This window comes from Pseudophryne corroboree, chromosome 2, assembly GCF_028390025.1.
Source record: "Pseudophryne corroboree isolate aPseCor3 chromosome 2, aPseCor3.hap2, whole genome shotgun sequence".
Classification (NCBI taxonomy): Eukaryota; Metazoa; Chordata; class Amphibia; order Anura; family Myobatrachidae; genus Pseudophryne; species Pseudophryne corroboree.
In genome coordinates this window covers 868616077-868634397 of record NC_086445.1, presented here as the reverse complement: position 1 = coordinate 868634397, position 18321 = coordinate 868616077, and the positions used below count along the sequence as shown (strand labels likewise).

The 18321-nt window shown below is 42.1% G+C and overlaps 1 protein-coding gene across 1 annotated transcript in view; it reads left to right on the top strand.

Moving 5' to 3' along the window:
- Positions 1-18321, top strand: part of SEZ6 (seizure related 6 homolog) — an 874081-nt gene that overhangs the window by 674658 nt on the left and 181102 nt on the right. Inside the window, exon 4 of the mRNA XM_063955907.1 lies at positions 255-450. Coding sequence (XP_063811977.1) covers positions 255-450 — 196 coding nt within the window. The remainder of the gene's footprint in view (positions 1-254; positions 451-18321) is intronic.

Sequence of the window (18321 nt, the reverse complement as noted above, 5' to 3'; positions counted from 1 at the left end):
TTATGCTAATGTGTTGCTATAGCTGTTTTACTAACTAACACCCAGAAAGAAGGAACATATAGATTTTATGGACTGAGAAAATCATGCCACAAAGATACATTTATATTGTATTTAAAAAAATTTATGCCAACCTGATGACAAATGTACACCATTCAGAGATGCTTGCATGAGACGTCACAGTACAGTCCTACACTACACTACACCACTTTAAAGAATTTATTCTAAATGGTTCTAATGTCCATTGTTCTCTACAGGTGCAAAATATCAGTTTATCAGAAGGAGAGACAGTAACTGTTGAGAGTCTGGAAGGAGTGGAACCTGTGATCCTTGCCAATGAATCATTTTTAATGAGGGGTCAGGTGATCCGAAGTCCAACCAATCAGGTTATGGTGCATTTCCAGAGCCTGCAGCCAACCAGCAACCCAGGCAGTTTCCGCTTCTATTACCAAGGTAATGTAACATTCCTATATTACCACTGACACTTATTTTGGTGCAAGGAATAGGTTTGCCTTATGAACAGGACACTGAGTAGTGAGCATTCTGGGAACTGTCATCGTGCTGCAGTCTTCTCTTCATGGAAACAATGTTTTCTCATACTTTAATTCAGCCAGATGAGGTATATATTCTGGGGCCCATGCTCTGTAGGGGCCAATATCTGTATAAGAAATAAGTGGCTGCTTTCAGCAATATGTCCTGTTTTTCTAGGCAGTGATGTAGCTGATCTCCCTGACCTTGATGCAAAATAGTATACTAGAGTTTCCTAAACTTTGCATACAGCCAGGTTTTAAGGATATCCATGCTTGAGTCCAAGCAGTTCAAACAAATTGACTGAGGCACTAACTAAGTCTCCTGTGCTCAAGCATGGAAATCCTTACAACCTGGACTGTAATTGTAGAGTTTGGGAAACTTTGCAGTATACTAAATGATCCCTCCACACATGACACCTACTTTTATCCGGGGGATTTTCTACCTCATGCCTGTTTCTTCCATATTTCTCATCTCCCCCTCCATGGCAGTCCTGCCTATATTTCTTATAGGCCTCCTCATGCCTGCCTCAGCCATATTTCTTGTCTGCTGCTTCCATGCCAGTCCCACCTATGTGCCTTATGTGCCCCCGTCATGCCTGTCTACTCCATGTTTCTTATCTGCCCCCCCCCCCCATCCTTGTCTGTCTATCCCGTGTTACGTATCGGCCCCCTCATGCTTGTCTTCACCAAGGTGGTCATTCTGAGTTGTTCGCTCGCTGCTAATTTTAGCAGAATTGCTAAAAGGCTAAAATCCGGCAGTTCTGCGCATGCGTATGCACAGCAGGGCGCACGCGCTAAGCAATTTTACACAAAACTATGCTATTTTACTCATGTTTCTGTACAGGGTAAACACTGGCTGCTTTATTTTTACACTGCAATTTAGATTTCAGTTTGGACACAGCACACCCAAATCTAACTCACTCTGCACATGTTATATCCGCCCCCCCCCATACCCCCCCCCTCCCTGCAGTGCACATTGTTTTGCCAAACTACTTACAAACTTGCTGCTGCGATCAATTCTGATTTAGGCCCCGTTTCCTATCTTCTCCCCTCATGTTTGTCTCCACCATGTTTCTTATATGCCCCCCTCCTGCCTATCTTCCCCATGTTTCTTATCTGCCCCTCTCATGCCTCTCTACCCCATGTTTTTTATCTGTCCCCCTCATGCATGTCTACCCCATGATTCTAATCTGCCCCCTCTTGTGCATCTCCCCCATGTTTCCTGGCTGCACCCTCCTTGTCTGTCTCCCCCATGTTTCCTGGCTGCACCCTCCTTGTCTGTCTACCCCATGTTTCTTGTCTGCCGACCCCTCCCCCCCCCCCCATACCTCTCCCCTCATATTTATGGTGTGCCCCCTTCTTGCATGTCTCCCATGTTTCCTTTATGTCCCCTCATGACTGTTTTCCCCATTTCTCCTACTCATGCCTGTCTATTCCATGTTGCCTTTCTGTCCCTCTCATGTCTGTGTTCTCCTTGTTTCTTGTCTGTGACCCTTATCCCTGTCTCTTCATGTTACTTATCTGCACCCCTCATGCCTATCTCCCAATGTTTCTCATTTCCCTCATGCTTGTCTCCTTGTTTTTTGGCTGTCCTTTTCTTGCTTACTCTGAGGTTATTTAACAGTTAGGGAAAACAGCTCATCCCATCAACCATTTACACCTTTAGCAGCTACTATCAGCTTCCCTGATTGTTGTGTCAGTGGGGTATATTTACTAAGGTCCCGATTTTGACCGAGATGCCGTTTTTTCTTCAAAGTGTCATCTCGGGAATTTACTAAACTCAAATCACGGCAGTGATGAGGGCATTCGTATTTTTTTGTAACTCAAAGAAAAAAATTACGAATGAATACACCATCGGTCAAACGCGGCTGATTAAATATAGAACACGGTCATTTACTAAGCATTCGTATTTGTATTTTAGACCGTGAAAATGGTTTTGCGTTCGTAAACTTTTAATAATCGTAAAAAATTCCTAAAAAAAAGTAGACCTGCTTTTGAGAAGCGTGTTTACATGTATTGTCAATTATTCATTACTCACACCTGACGTTTTGGACCTTTAAAAGGGGCTACAGCACATTTCTCCACACTCTCAATCTGAAATGGCTGCTACTGTGTGTCGTACTGCTGTATTGTTTGCTGTGGGGTACCTGTCACTGCTCCATGATGCTACAATAAAACCAAGCCAGTAAAAACAACAGGGTCTGCAGGTTGTATATGTTCCGAGTAGGCTGGCCCTGCTTTTTTTTTTATATTGTCCGTTTAAACTTTAAAAAACTTGATGATGACCATGTTATACAGATGGTCACACTAAATGTTATAACTGATTTTACTCGGTATGATTTGGTCAAACTGACCCTAGACCCTGACACAGCACGCTCTCGCCCTGTCTCAATACTCATCTGGCCCTATACACTAATGTTTGTTTTGTTTGGTTGTTGCTAATTAAGCAATACACATATTTTGGAATCACAATTTATTGTAAACAACAGACCAATGTAGTCATAACACATATGCGATAATTTGAAATCCCCACCATATTATGGGCACTACATATTATTTTCTTTTTTTTTGGGTGCTGTGTGCAGAGGCTTGTGGGTGCTCGTGGGTGCGGCTTCGACTTGATCGTCGAACTGGTGATTGTACTGGTGTTTGGCTAGGGGTTGTTGTGCCTGAGCTTGAGGTCACATGTTGTTGGCCCATTGCACTTAAATTTTGGCTCAAATATTTAAACTGGCCGTAAGCTGTGTATAAGCGGCAGTATTGTTGGCAATGATTCTAGACAGATTGTCATTTATAACTTGATTGTGCTGTATAATCTGGATCAGTGTTTGGTGTTGCCGCTGTTGCTCATCCATGATGCGCTGATGGTTTGCCTGCATTTGTGAGTTGTCTGCCCTCATCTGCTCCATTGTGTTTGCTATCCGCCCCACCTGCACGATGAGTCTGGCAGAGTTGCGACTAACTTTTGGCAAATGATGGGGCAGACTAGACAGGTGTTGTGTTTGGGTGGTGAGACACGCGGAGTGGTGTGCCTGGTGTGATGCCCAACCTGACCAAAACTCTGGATCCGTTTGCATTGTCCCTGGTGTTGAGCTCATTTGTTGACTTTGAGAAGCTTGCGGTTGTTGTTGAATGTCCTGAGCCATGTTTGCCTGTGTTGGGTCGATGGGCTGCAGGTGTAGTGTATAAGTCTCCTGGGCACGGGCCTGCTGGCCATCGTCGCTCATGATGGCTGGATCTGTATGGGGTGGAACACAGGCAATATTTAGTACATATGTAGCATTGGTCTTACAATACTTTTTCTGCAACATGCATTACTTCATAATATTAATGTAATGGTTAAATGGATTATTTCTTAAACGTAACTATGTTGGTTACCTTTTAGTTAATTGATGTGGCTCAAAACGTATAATACTCATTTGTGTTTTTCTTGTGCCAATTGTAGGATTCAGAGTCATAATTACTGTATACATTCCATGTACTCTTACAAATTTTTAAACTTTAAGTTTTTTTGGCATTCTGAAGGTTCCTTTGGGCCAACACACAAAATTCTATCAATGTTTTCAACAATACAATCAGACATTGGTCATGTAAGTCAGTGGATTTATTAAAGAAGTTTACTAATATCGTGGTCTAAAATGTACAACTTAACAAGGTTATTTAATGTTGTAATGTGCCCTATGTATAGAAGTGGATTTTAGGGCCAAGTTTGTTATTTGTTATAGTGTTTAATTTTTTTGGATGATTTTAGTGTTGTTGTGCAGAATTTTTAGTCTAAATGTGTGTATATGGACATCCTATAATTTTGCAAATAACATCATAACATTACACTAACAGCATCTGCTTGCAGTAGATTATTAAATCAAGTTTGAGTGGTCCTTTTTATTTTTGATTTTACAAGACTAACAGTGGTGCAGATGTATAAACCTGGAGAAGGCATAAGTCAGTGAGAACCCAGTGATATGTGCAAGGTGATAATGGCACAAGGCAAGCATCTCCAAAATGTGGCTTCACAATTTATGTAATTTTTGTACTGCTGCCTTTATCATCTTCCACATAACAGCGTTTTGTCACTTCCTTATGCCTTCACCTGGTTTTTTAATAAACTACACTGTTTTTTAACAAAGAAATTAAATGAATTAAAACATTACTCACCAGACACCTGTGGGGATTGCGGATCTACACTTTGGGGGCTTGCCAAAAGTGCCAGTGGTGGCACGGAAGCCACTGCAGAGATGCGCCTTTGGGGGGGTGATGCTGGTGCAGGAGCAGGAGCCTGTACACGGGGCCTCTTGGGTGGCCTTGTAGCCACAGTAACGCTGGCCTGTGATTGGCGCCTTAGTGGCCGCGGAACAGACGAAGAACCTGTGTGATAGTATCCTCATTAGATTTCATATGTAAAATGTGTTTGGATAAGATGTGGTTACAGAAAAAAATTACCAGCATTCCCACCATCATCAGCTCTAGGCAGGGTTGGCTGTGGCCTGGATGTGCTGCTTCTCTGGCGTACTGTAGAAAGAAGAAGAATGTCGATATGAACATAGTCTTTGTTTTTTGTTTTGTTTTTTGGGTTAGCAAAAAAAAAAATGTGTTAGCTGCTGTGACTAAAAGTATGCGATGCGTAGCCTTGCATGCATGACTACATTGGCTGTGTATACTTTAATTGTCTAAATTTCTTAACATTAAATTCAAGCAAAAAAATTATAATAATTGAACAATATTATACTACTTAAAACACATACGTCGTAGCTTTACCAAGACACAATATTGCATGCTCTTTTAAATATAAAAATTAACCAAAAATGTTTTTACAAACACAAATAGCTGGTTTAAAATAATCAAATTTAAACATACTAATGCATGCAAAAACACAATAACAAAACCACAACAAAAAAAACACAACACCAAAAAAAAAATCTGAGTACATAATGCCTAAATAAACATAATTAATACACACAATACACCAAGCCGCCACAACCTGTGTCTCTCCAGATGTAGTGCAACTACACATCCCAGCATGTCCACCAACACATTTGACATTCACTAAGTACAAAAATGTTGTAAGGCATGATGGGACTTGTAGTTTGACAACAGCTGGAGAAGCACAGGGTGGCCTGGCCTGCACTACATCACCAACCCATTTGGGGGTCAACACACAGCAAAAAAAAAAAATAAGGACAAAGCACAGATGATAAAAATAAAGACTGAAATATTATAAACTCACCATCCGCCCTTGGGCGGTCCGAATCACGGACATGAAGTGCAGAAACCACCTCGGGCGGAATCAGCAAACGAATTGGCTCCTCCCAATCTTTATAAGACGCTCGGAAGGGGTGTCCACCCCCGGTTTGCCTGGCAGATTTTGCCTCCTTAGCCATCTTGGCCTTCACACGGCGCTTGATGTCATAGAAGCGCTTCCTACAGGTGTCCTCGGTCCGCCTCACCACACCCTCGCTGTTCACAGCAGCAACAACCTTCCCCCATAGGACAGTCTTCCTGCGGGTCGACACCTTAGCTGCATCAGACCCAAACAACTGGCGATGATGCCTCATCAGCTCCCGCACCAGAGCCATGTTTTCTGAGTAGCTAAACTTCACATTGCGGCCCGTCCTTGTAGTGGTACGTGGCTGCGGAGCCACAACACCATCACTATCAGTATCACTTGAAAGCGCAGCCGCAACCTCACCCTCCTCCTCACTAACCTCCTCCCTCTCACTCACCTCCTCCACCTCACTCACCTCCTCCACCTCACTCACCTCCTCCCCCTCACTCACCTCCTCCACCACACTCACCTCTGACTGTGACATAATCAGAAGAAACCACAAAAAACACAGAGGAAAAAAAAAACACTCCTCCACTACCACTACACACCACACACACACACACACACACACACACACACACACACACACAAACACTCACTCACAAACAATGACTATAGACGTAACTAAAATACAAAATACAAAAAAATAGACAGACTTTTAAATAACTCCACAACAAGTATGACAAGACTACTTACACACACAGTACAGCACTCACCAATCACAAAACTCCGCCTCAAAACCTCCACAAACTCCACAAAACTCTCCAACTCCAACAACACCTTCCTCTCTCCTCACCACTAGCTAAACCCATGAGGTGCGGCCGGTTTGGGGCGTTTTTATACTAATGTGCACAGACACTCCTCCACCACGAATCCAACCAATCACGGCCGAGTGACAAAAACGAAACTTAGGAAAAAAACGCGCCATTGAACGGACAAACACTGCCGTAACAGAAATGTGACACATTCGTAAAAAACCCACAGAACACGGCCGTAAAACCTCAAAATCGGCCGCATTATACCTTACAAAAACACGAATGACATCGACATCGGAAAACAAAAAAAATACAAATACGACAGCTTAGTAAATTCGTCGTAATCAATTCAAAAAGTTGCAAAATTACACTTTCGATGTCATTCGTGTTGACTCTCACTCAAAATCGGGAAGAATACGAACCTTAGTAAATTTACCCCAGTGTCTCCATACTCTGTGGCAACTGTACAGACAGACTACTTAGTATGGCACCACATAATAAATGATTTGTTTGGTGTCTTTGCTTTTGGTCCCAAAATGTCTTCTTTTATCAAGCTGAATTTGTTGGGTTTTTCAGTTTCTGTCCTGCATCTTTTACCATGTTCCTGTATTCAGCTTATTCTAATCAAATATTTTATGTGCGTGGAATGTGTCCGCCTCAAAGTACATTTAAAGGTAACCTAAATGTAAGGCCACTGAATGGTATTTATGAATTGCAAAATACAGTATGTGGTTGTGAACCATCACCCTTCATGAATTTCACTGTTTACATTTTTCTCCTAAAATACTACTTTTTAGCCTAATTTATGTCTTACATTAACCATGAGCATGAGGGAACATCTGGATGCTGCTTATTACATGTGTATTTTCTGTGTCTTCATGTTGTTATTACATTGGTTGAAATACACTTGGGAATGTACTTTTATGCATAATGTGCATCTGGAAGGAAATATTTTAAAGTTTACATTTTACAATTCACTAGCCGTAACCTGCAAATGTATATGCTTACCTGTATAAATGGGTGCAGTCATGTGATAATAGCCGCATAGCCCCACAGCCTGCCTTATCTCTGCAGTCCAGGGTTTTGCACTGTAATATAGGTGTGGTATTGAAAGTCGACAATACTTAGGTCGACAGTGTCTAGGTCGACCGCTATTGGTGGACAGTAACTGTGTTGACAGGAATTCTAGGTCGACAGGGTCTCTAGGTCGACATGGTCTAGGTTGACAGGTCATAAGGTCGACATGAGTTTTTTTCATATTTTTTAGTGTCATTTTCACCGTACAGTGCCCGGGAACCCCAATTAGAGCACCGCTTTGCTTGCGATGCTTCAGGCAAGGTGCCTTGCTCCACTACTGCTGCACTCGGCACAGGTTACCATTCCCAATCATAGTCCACGTGGATCGTAAAGTATGAAAAAGTTTAAAAAAAGGAAAAAATTTGAAAAACGCATGTCGACATTTTGTCCTGTCAACCTAGAAACCCTGCCGACCTAGTTACTGTCTTGTTGACCTAGAGACAGGATACCCTGTAATATAGAGCACTCTTACTTCACTGTCTCATCTAGAACGCTGACCAACTACTTGTTTCTCCTGATGCCTGTGTGTATGTGAATTTCCTTCCGTCTGGTGTGATTCTCATTCCTTCTCACACATAGAAAGAACATGTGGGCCTGAGATATATCCAAAAAACAAAACCAAGAGAAAATATTTACAAACAAAGACAAACATAGGCATCATTGGAGCCATCTGCTTTCAGAGATGATAAAGAAATGGCTCTTTGTTTGTGTATATGTCTATACAGTATACCATGTGGCAGATCACAAAGTGGAGCTGTTTACGGGACTTAGGGCTCTATTTATGAAACAGTGTGGAGCGCAATGAAAGAGTCTGTTTACTGCTTTGTGTAATGTATCGAAAAGCTAACCATGGAAACGTAAAAAACTGGCTGTTTATTAAACAGAAAAGCAAACCTAAGAATCCTGAGAAGGAGTAAAGGTGTGTACACACGGTGCGATATTACCTTGCGATTTTGATTATATAGTCAAAATTGCATGGAAAGTTAGTGCAAATCTCAAGATGTGTATGCACCTTAACCTACCCCTGGCTATGATGAGCAATGAAGCCACACTAATGTTAGGCACAATAAAGCAGCAAACGGCAGCGTACATTACACTGAACTGGCGCCGAGTCCCGGCCGTGGTTCCTTATATAGAATCCAAGTCCGTCAAGAGTCCGACGCTGGAAGGATGATATTCGGGCTCGACGTGGGATCCAAGTCTGGCGGGAATAACCGAATTGCAGACTTGGATCCCCAATGTTCAGAGCGGTCCGGACCGCTTACTGTATGTCTACTTTAAACAGTACGATTCAAGAAATAATCCAACACTCTCTAAGACTGCTCTATTCATTGGTACTTATGGATCTCCTAAAGGATAATGTGAACACTCAGTAATTCATCCAGTCAGAGCCGGCCATAGGCATAGGCAAACTAGGCAATTGCCTAGGGCATTTGATATGCCAAGGGGCATCATCAGCTTCTGCTGATTAAAATGATATGTGGCATGCCTATATTCTGTATGTAGCATTTCATATGCAGATACAGCCACAGTCTCACACAGTATATTGGCATGCTGCATATCAGTTTAATCAGCAGAAGCTGCTTGTGCATCCTAGCCACATAGCAATGCAAATAAGATGCATTTTCATTAAAAAAAAAAAGGTGCCCGACGTTAGCATTGATGCAAGATTTGTGAGGACACATTTGTATCAAAGCAGAGGCAGAGGTCACAGTGTTAGTGGAAGTGTGAGTGCTGTGTGCATGTGAGTGGGTTGGTTGTACAGTAGTGTTCAGAATATGTGTAAGGAGCATTATGTGTGTCATGTAAAAATGCTTTAATAATGTTCAACATATATGTAAAGGGCCACTATGTGTGTCATTACGTGTATAAGGGCATTAATAATGTGCGGCATATGTGTAAAAGGGTACTACTGTATGTGTGTCATTATGTGTATAGGGGCACTAATAATGTGCAGCAAATGTGTAGGGGGCACTGTGTGTCATTATGTGTATAAGGGCATTAATAATGTGTGGCATATGTGTAAGGGACATTATGTGTAAAAGGGCATTAATAAAGGTTGTCATAATGTGTAATGTGCATTATGTTTATAAGGACATTAATGTGTCTCATATGTGTAAGGGGCATTACTGTGTGGAATTGTGTATAAATGCATTACTAATGTGTGGCATTATGTGTATAAGGTGCTCTACTATGTGGCGTTGCATAAAGAAAGGGCACTACTGTGTTGTCTAATGTGAATAAAGAGCAATAAGGTGTGGTGTAATGTGAATAAGGAGCAATTCAATGTGATGTAATGTGAATAAGGGGCTCTACTGTGAGGAGTAACATTTATAAGGTAAAGTGATACTACTGTGGGATGTAATATGAATTATGGACACTATCGCAAGATAAAATGTGAATAAAGTTGCAGCACTGTGTGGCGTAATTGGAATTGGGGTTACTATTGTGTGGCCATGCCCCTTCCCAGCAAGAAGATGCCCCTTTTTGGGCTGTGCGTCAAATGTGCGAACTGTTCCTATTTAAAATATAGGGGGTACAAGGACTGCTATAGGTGAGGGGTTATGGTGCTGGGAAAGAGGTGCAAGGTCAGAGGCAGAATCAGCGGTGGTGCTAGGGGGCACCAGCCAAATCTTGCCTAGGGCATCATATTGGTTAGGGCCGGCTCTGCATCCAGTACACTTGAGAAACGCGTGTTAATTATTGGAACAACAAGGAGCCTTTTTGGAGAATATGTATACAGTTAGACCAGTATAGCAAACACTTTCTTTGATAAAGCTTCATCATAGGAGCGAAACATGTAGGAGACTGAAGACGGTGTATAAGGAATACCTGCCGCGGGTATCTCAGTGGAAGTGCTGCCTTATTTGGGTTGTGACGGGCAGCACATCCCTTATTGTGAGCTCACACCAGCATACTGTCTGTGAAAGCAGCTAAGGACTATAAAGTCCAATATCTAATGCCAGAATACCACTGTTAATATATTCCTTATTGGTTTGGATAAATCTGATTGAATATTATTTGTAGCTACTATATATTTTGTACTTTATTAGCCAGGACTCCAGATTTGCTTTCATATGTATTTTTATGCTTTTTACTGATTAGGTTCTAATTAGCTATAAACATAAAATTGATATTGTGAATGGTATTATTATTATTCATTTAATATTATTCAATTGCTTTATTGAATCTAATATATTGATGAGCAATGTATTAAATATTTTTACTTTATATGGTTCTTGATTGGTGCATCTGCCATGTCAAACAGTTAGTGATTATATAAGTGCAGTTAGTACCATATCCTACACAGATTGTGTTTTTTCTTTCTTTATGAAACATTTACTGTGCTTCCACAGGCACACATAGTTAAACTTACCATCCTATCCCTTTACACCGGGACACCTAGAATTTACACAGGTTCTGTGACTGGCTGACTTCAAGTCTGCATTTCACATTTAATCAGCCACAGAACCTGTGTAATCCAGAAGCGCCCTGGTTTAAAAGGATGGTATAGTAAGACTACAAATGGGTGACTGCGGCTGTTTTAATTTAAAATAACTATTATTATTTTTATTATTATGGATTCTAATAGCGCCTGAGAACTAGGAGGCCCAATTTACCCTTGCATATGGGCAAGAGCACAGATTGACTGTATAACATTTCAGTTCTGGTTCTACATCCCTACAATGTGAAATTACCAACAAGAGCCTTACTCTTTAATCACGGGAATTTTTAATGGAATTGTGTGGAGACACATGAGTCTGATCCTTAAAGTTTTTCAAGTGTATCACAAAGTTATATTCAAGATGTTATTATAATTAACTACACATCATTATTAATAATTCAATATTCTGGCTTGTGTTACCATCATCAGGGGCACTGAGGGGGGTGAGGTGGTACTAATTAACTACCCAGGCCTGTTGGAGGAGCCTAGCAGGGGCCCGGGCCAGCTGCTGAGGGGTCAAATGTTCCCCATTGCAGCACAGGGCGCTAATATTGTGCAGAGTGCACAGTATTTTGCCCTGTTCTTTCCCAAAGGAGCATGGCCATGCAATCCATATTTGGCCATGCCCCCTCAGTACCCAGGTTTCATGGTGTCTCAATGGCCCTGACCACCAGGGAGTGAGCATCCCAGCAAAATTACCCAACGATCAGACTGTATGATGCTTTGAGAATCGTAAAAGAAACTAAAAACTATATCAGGGGATCTGCAGACTTCTGTCAACATGATAAAGCTTAATCCGTGTACTGAAAAGACTGAACACGTGTGGCTTTCATGGATGGTTAGTCAGGAAAAAGCCATTTCCCGCTGAAAAAAATAAATGTGGCTTGGGTTTGCAAAGTTACTTTTGAATTAAACACAAGACTTCTGGAACAATGTCATCTGTCCAGACAAGATCAAAGTGGAGATGTATGATCCTAACACAGTAAGTTATGTTTGTTGACAGCCAAACATGCATATTATTATAAGAGATGTGCGCTGGACCATTTTGCTGGATTTGGCTCTGATTCTTTTTCCGACTTTGTATTTGAATGCGCCGTGACTGGTATCGATTTAAGAATCCGGTAAACTAATACAGAAAGCAATAACTGCTGCTAAAGATGATGCTACAAGTTACTGATTCATGTTTTCTTATATTTCATGGAATAATTTAAGATAATAATGACAAAGTAAAATCTGTTACGTCTTATTTGTCCAAACGATAAGGGTTGAATACGTACAGGATAATTGGAAACAATTTCAAATCAGCCAACTATAAATTATATTATACCCTATCAATAGGCAGTTTGCCATATATGTGTTTTTGGTGGTGCACCAAGGAGTAGAGTATAAGTATACTGAGGGGGGTGGACCAAAAGAGACGGACCAAAACCTCAACTCCTTGTGTGGTGTACTCTTACAAAAATGAGCATTTTAAAACTTTTAACTAAATTTATCAAATGAAAAGAATAGAAACCATGGCATAATTGTAGTACAAATATATAAGGAGCAATTCCTTATAATGAAAGAAATGCTAAAAATATCAAAGAGAATTTTAAAAGGGTTGGTATCGGGATCCTGGCGCATGGGATGCCGGCAGTCAGAATACCGACAGCAACATCCCAACGCGCATGATCTCGACACCTGTTCGGTAAGTATATTAACACTAAATCTCTACCCCACTAACCCGACCACCCCCATGGTCGGACCCTAACCCTCACTCCTCCACCCACAGCATTACCCTTCCTGGTGGCGCCTAACCCTAACCCTCCATCCCAACACAACCTATACTTACCCCCCCACGCATCTGAAACCTACTCCGCCACTCCCCCCCGCAGCCTGATCCTATCCCAGCCTAGCATACTTAAGATCGGGATACTGACAGTTGGGATTCTGGCGCCTGTATTTTGATGTAGATTGGAGTTCTGGTGTCAGCATTCCGACTGCTGGTGGCATCATGATCGCCAGTGTGGTAACCGGATCCCTTTTAAACAATATGAACACTATATTGCATTTGGTTTCCTAGTAAATGGTTAATTACCATTACATGTCTTATTTGTCACAAGTTGAAATTTATCCTTTGTACTGTAGGTAGACTTGATGAGGGCAAGACATTTGCTAATTACGTCTACAAATATTCTGGCAGATGTATTAACCTGGAGAAGGCATAAGAAAGTGATAAACCAGTGATATGTGCAAGGTGATAAAGGCAGCAGCCAATCAGATCCTAACTGTTCATTTACATATTGGAGCTGATTGGCTGGTGCCTTTATCACCTTGCACATATCACCGGTTTATCACTTCCTTATGCCTTCTCCAGGTTAATACATCTGCCCCTTTGTTCTCTGTTTACCATGATTGCGATATCATTAAGGATTTTGAAAATGATGCGCATCCCTGTTTCGCAGGCAGTGAAAGCAGTGTAAGAGGCATCCTGCTATCTCCTTCCATAGGTTTAAAATAAGAATTTCTGATCTGTCAAATGAATATTCTGTTATGCCTAGAAAAATAGTTTCTGCCTGGAACATTATCTATTTCAAGTAGTATCCACAATTCTGACAAGTTCTTTAACACAGTTAAATGTTTGTACGCTATCTTGTAGACCAAATGTAATCAACTTCTATTTTATATTTTATGTTAAATGTCTTTCAAATAGGTATTTTATAAATGTATTTTATAATATATTATTAGTGTCCACATTACCAGATTAAGTAAAAATAATGCTTACATTCAAAACATAAAAATACGAAGAAGAGTTTTTCTCACAAAGCCCATTGTAAAAATAGATACTGATAAACCTACATGTTTATATAGTAAAATACTTTCCCTTTGTTCTTTGTTGTATTTTTAATTGGAAATAATTCACGATCTGCTGCATTCTACATTGTGTATGTTCAGTAAAGTAGTGCCTTGGAAACTTGAATGTTACTAGGGCTTACAACTCATTTCAATTATAGTAGTGAGTGTCTTGAGATTTGTTGATGATGGTAATACCTTTTAATGGACACGCATAAAAATGCTTCATAGATTAAATTGCATTGCTTGCAGATTCTCATGGGCCTCTTCTTCCAATCTTCTCTAGTGCCAGGACAAATGCTCTGGTGCTTGGAAGCTCTAAATGAAGTAATGAGTCACTTCCAAACTATTTCTTGCCTAAAACAACAACAGGTAGGTAAGAAATAAAAAAAAAAACACTGGGTGAATAACAGGCCTCATATAGGTGACTATTTATGGGTGTGGATTAACAGATAGACAGTGAAAAGGTCTACAGTCAAAAGGTCAGCACCATATGGTCAACAGTCAATAGGTCAACAGGTACAAAAGAAAAAAGGAGAAGTCGCCAACCCCACCACCCAGCTCTATCAAAATAAGTATACAGCTGCATATGTTTGAGACTTGGTTAGAGTATCTAGCTTTCCGAAACAGATAGATAATTAAAACATTGCGCTTCTATATATCTAAAAAATAATCAAAATAGAAGAATACATCTACATATATATATATATATAAACAAGAAATGGAGCACTCACCAGTCTCTACTTAATTAAACATCAGCAGGGTTTTATTCGCCAGACAGCATAAACTGACTGTCCATTGCAGTCCACCAAAGATTCATATATCCTTTCAAACGTTTTCGGTCAAACATAGACCGTCGTCAGGAGATACAAAATTGTGCAAAAGGCTGTCCCATCACAGTTAAAAACACCAGCAACTTTTTAACTGTGATGGGACAGCCTTTTGCACAATTTTGTATCTCCTGATGACGATCTATGTTTGACCGAAAATGGTTGAGAGGATATATGAATCTTTGGTGGACTGCAATGGACAGTCAGTTTATGCTGTCTGGTGAATAAAACCCTGCTGATGTTTAATTAAGTAGAGACTGGTGAGTGCTCCATTTCTTGTTTCTATAAGTGGATTCTTTGCTGGATCTGTGGATGACACCCCAGCTGTTGATTTGGCATCTATACGTGAGTGCGACCTATTTTATATATATATATATATATATATATATATATATATATATATATATTGGCTGTAAATCTGTTAGAAAAATGTTGGGAGACTTCAATTGAATATAAAAACACACATTTATTTTAAATGCACACAAAAAAACATAAAAGACAAATAAACCATAGGAGTACATAAAAAGCATATGCTAAATTGGCAAGTAATCCGATAAAGGACTAATCCCTGGATCTCATATATTCATGCAGATTGTTAAAATGATCCTTAATTTCACATATTGAAAACTGGATGATAAATGTTGCTAATGTGTCCTTTTACAAGGAGAAACAATTGTTGCAGAAGGTTGTTTCGCTGTATCCACACACGGAAAATAGCAGGTTCTAGCTTAGTGTGCCGGTGTCCCGGCTGCAATGATAAACGGTTCGTATATAGAATGACGCATATGCTGGATAATTAACACCGGCTGAATTAGGCTCTCCAACTGTTGCGGCGCCTCTTTTACTGTGTTTCCGGTGGTGAGGCTATCACCGCCCCGGGTGTTCTCGGCATCTTTGCACGGTAACTCCATATGTGGAGCAGCGGATCTCCGCCAGGTACTCACGCACCGTGGCCGTGGGAGCGGCCCGTCTTGTAGCGGCCAGGTGATCGGCAGCAGGAATGCGACACCGTGATTTCAGTGCATGCGGCAATGGAATCGTGGTGGGTGGTCCAACCAGCTCAATCTCCTGGTGATAGTGGTGGTACAGTAAATGTTAGGCGCCGGGGTCCGCTCGTCGGTGCGGCCCGGCGCCTAGCAACCAGGGACGCCGTACGCGAACAGCCGCCGGCTCTCTGGCAACGCTGGACGCCGGGCGCGCTGAGCCGCACGGACCCTAGCAATGGGGACGCCACTGGCGGACCGTGTTCCCCGTTGCTAGGCTTTAAGGGTTAATGTTTTCTCCTGCTCTATGGCCGGGCAGCAAGGCAGCTGCACGGCATTTATTCTAATCAGCCTTTTGGCAGCTGATTGGAGGACTCCTTGTTAAATACACTCCCAGGGCTTCTCACAGACGCCGGTAATAGCTTCCTGCATGCTGTCTTTGTTTGCTGAGAGTCTGTTCCAGTCTTGCTGTATCCGGTCATTCCAGTATTGGAAGCTCTGAACTCGGAAGTTTGTCATCTAATTCCTGGAGTCCTGACTAATCACCTTATAACATCCAGTGGTGTTCGTGAGTCACGGCCTTGCCGTGTGTTGCGGCTTGTCCGCTTTATTATTTATTATTTATGTTTTGGTGCATTTTGCGGAGGGTTCCGCTTCCACAGGTCCACTCTGGTATCCGGCGGTGCCGGGTAGGAGTATTGGACAAGTGGATTTTGGTTGTCCTTTTCCCTGGCGGGTTTCCGCACATACTTTAGGTTTTGTCAGTTAGCTTGTAGCCCCTGGCCTGGTTGTTTAGTCAGAGGGCCCCTTGTTATCACCCTGTCTCGGATTTCCCTTTGTCTCCCATTAAGACCTGAGGGGGCATCGGAGTTGGGCAGACTTAATCCGCCCTTCAAACGCGGCTGCCATGGGCTCAAGCAACCATAGTCTCGCAGGGGATTTCTGACAGCACGGGCGAGACAACGGAGTTAGGGCGCCAGGGGCTATTTTCTATTCCCGCTCCCATAACCAGCATTCCCTTCCAGTACTCTGACCATTGCCATGAGATCTCCTCCGGTCAGGAGTACTGGAATCATAACATTATTACCGGCCATACCAAAACCTAAAATGAAACTGGGTTTAATTTTTTTCCTTATTCAGTTTTGTAAGAGTTATCGGCCTCATGAATCCCACAGGTTTAGGGCCAAATCCTGGTCAGCTCCTAGTCAGCCAGATTCAAGAACTTACTCAGATGTTTCAGGATCTTTCCCTTCGGGTGAAGTCGCAGGAAGATCTTTTACGAACTTCCCCGAGGGTAGTCCCTGAACCAAAAATGCACTTGCCTGACCGTTTTTCTGGTGATAGGAAGGAGTTTTTTAATTTTAAAGAATCCTGTAAACTTTATTTTCGTTTAAGACCGATCTCCTCAGGTACTGAATCTCAGCGGGTCGGAATTATTATTTCTTTGCTCCAGCGAGATCCTCAGACCTGGGCATTCGGTTTAAAAGTAGAGGATCCGGCATAGTCATCAGTAGACGCCTTTTTTGGGTCTTTAGGGCTTTTGTATGATGACCCTGATAGAGAGGCATCCGCTGAGAGTCAGTTACGCACTCTCAGACAGGGTAGAAATCCTGCAGAAGTTTTTTGTACAGAGTTTCGCCGTTGGTCGAACGACTGTGGCTGGAATGACCCAGCCCTGCGCAGTCAGTTTCGCCTCGGCTTATCAGAGTCTATAAAAGACAGTCTCCTTCAGTATCCCGCTCCTGAGACTCTCGATAAACTCATGGAGCTTTCTATTAAGATTGATCGTCGTCTCAGAGAGCGGAGGGCTGAAAAAGGAGCACCTGTCAGGTCTACTCCATGTGTATTTTCCATTCCTGAGGACGTAGAGAAGCCCATGCAGATGGGTCTCTCCCGGCTGTCTCCAGAAGAAAGAGCCAGAAGGCAAAACTCTGGTCTTTGTTTGTACTGTGGGGGTAAGGGACATTTTGCCCGTAATTGTCCGATCAAGTCAGGAAAACGCCTCGACCAAGTGAATTGTGAGGGGGTTCACTTTGGTCTGCAGCTTATCTCCTCGAAGAACTCCCTTTTAGTCCCAGCTAAAGTTTCCTTTGGCAGCCTCTGTTCCTCGGTGTCGGCTTTTGTTGACATTGGAGCTGCAGGGAACTTTATGGACTTAACGTGGGCCAAGGCCTTAGGTATTCCTCAGTTAGCCTTGGGTAGGTGTATCACCATGCATGGTTTAGATGGGAGTCCCTTGTCCAATGGGGTTATTTCCCTCTGTACACCCCCTGTACTACTTACGGTAGGAGCTCTTCATTCCGAAAAGATCGAGTTTTTCCTTACCCATTGCCCAGCAGTTCCAGTGGTTCTGGGTCACCCTTGGCTGGCCTTTCATAATCCCACCATTGATTGGCAGTCGGGGGAGATTTCACAATGGGGTACCATCTGTAATAAGGAATGTATTACGTTTCCCGTCAGAATAGCTGCTGCCATTCCCGAACTCATTCCCGTGGAATACCAGGACTTTGTTGATGTGTTTTCCAAGGGCAATGCAGACATTCTGCCTC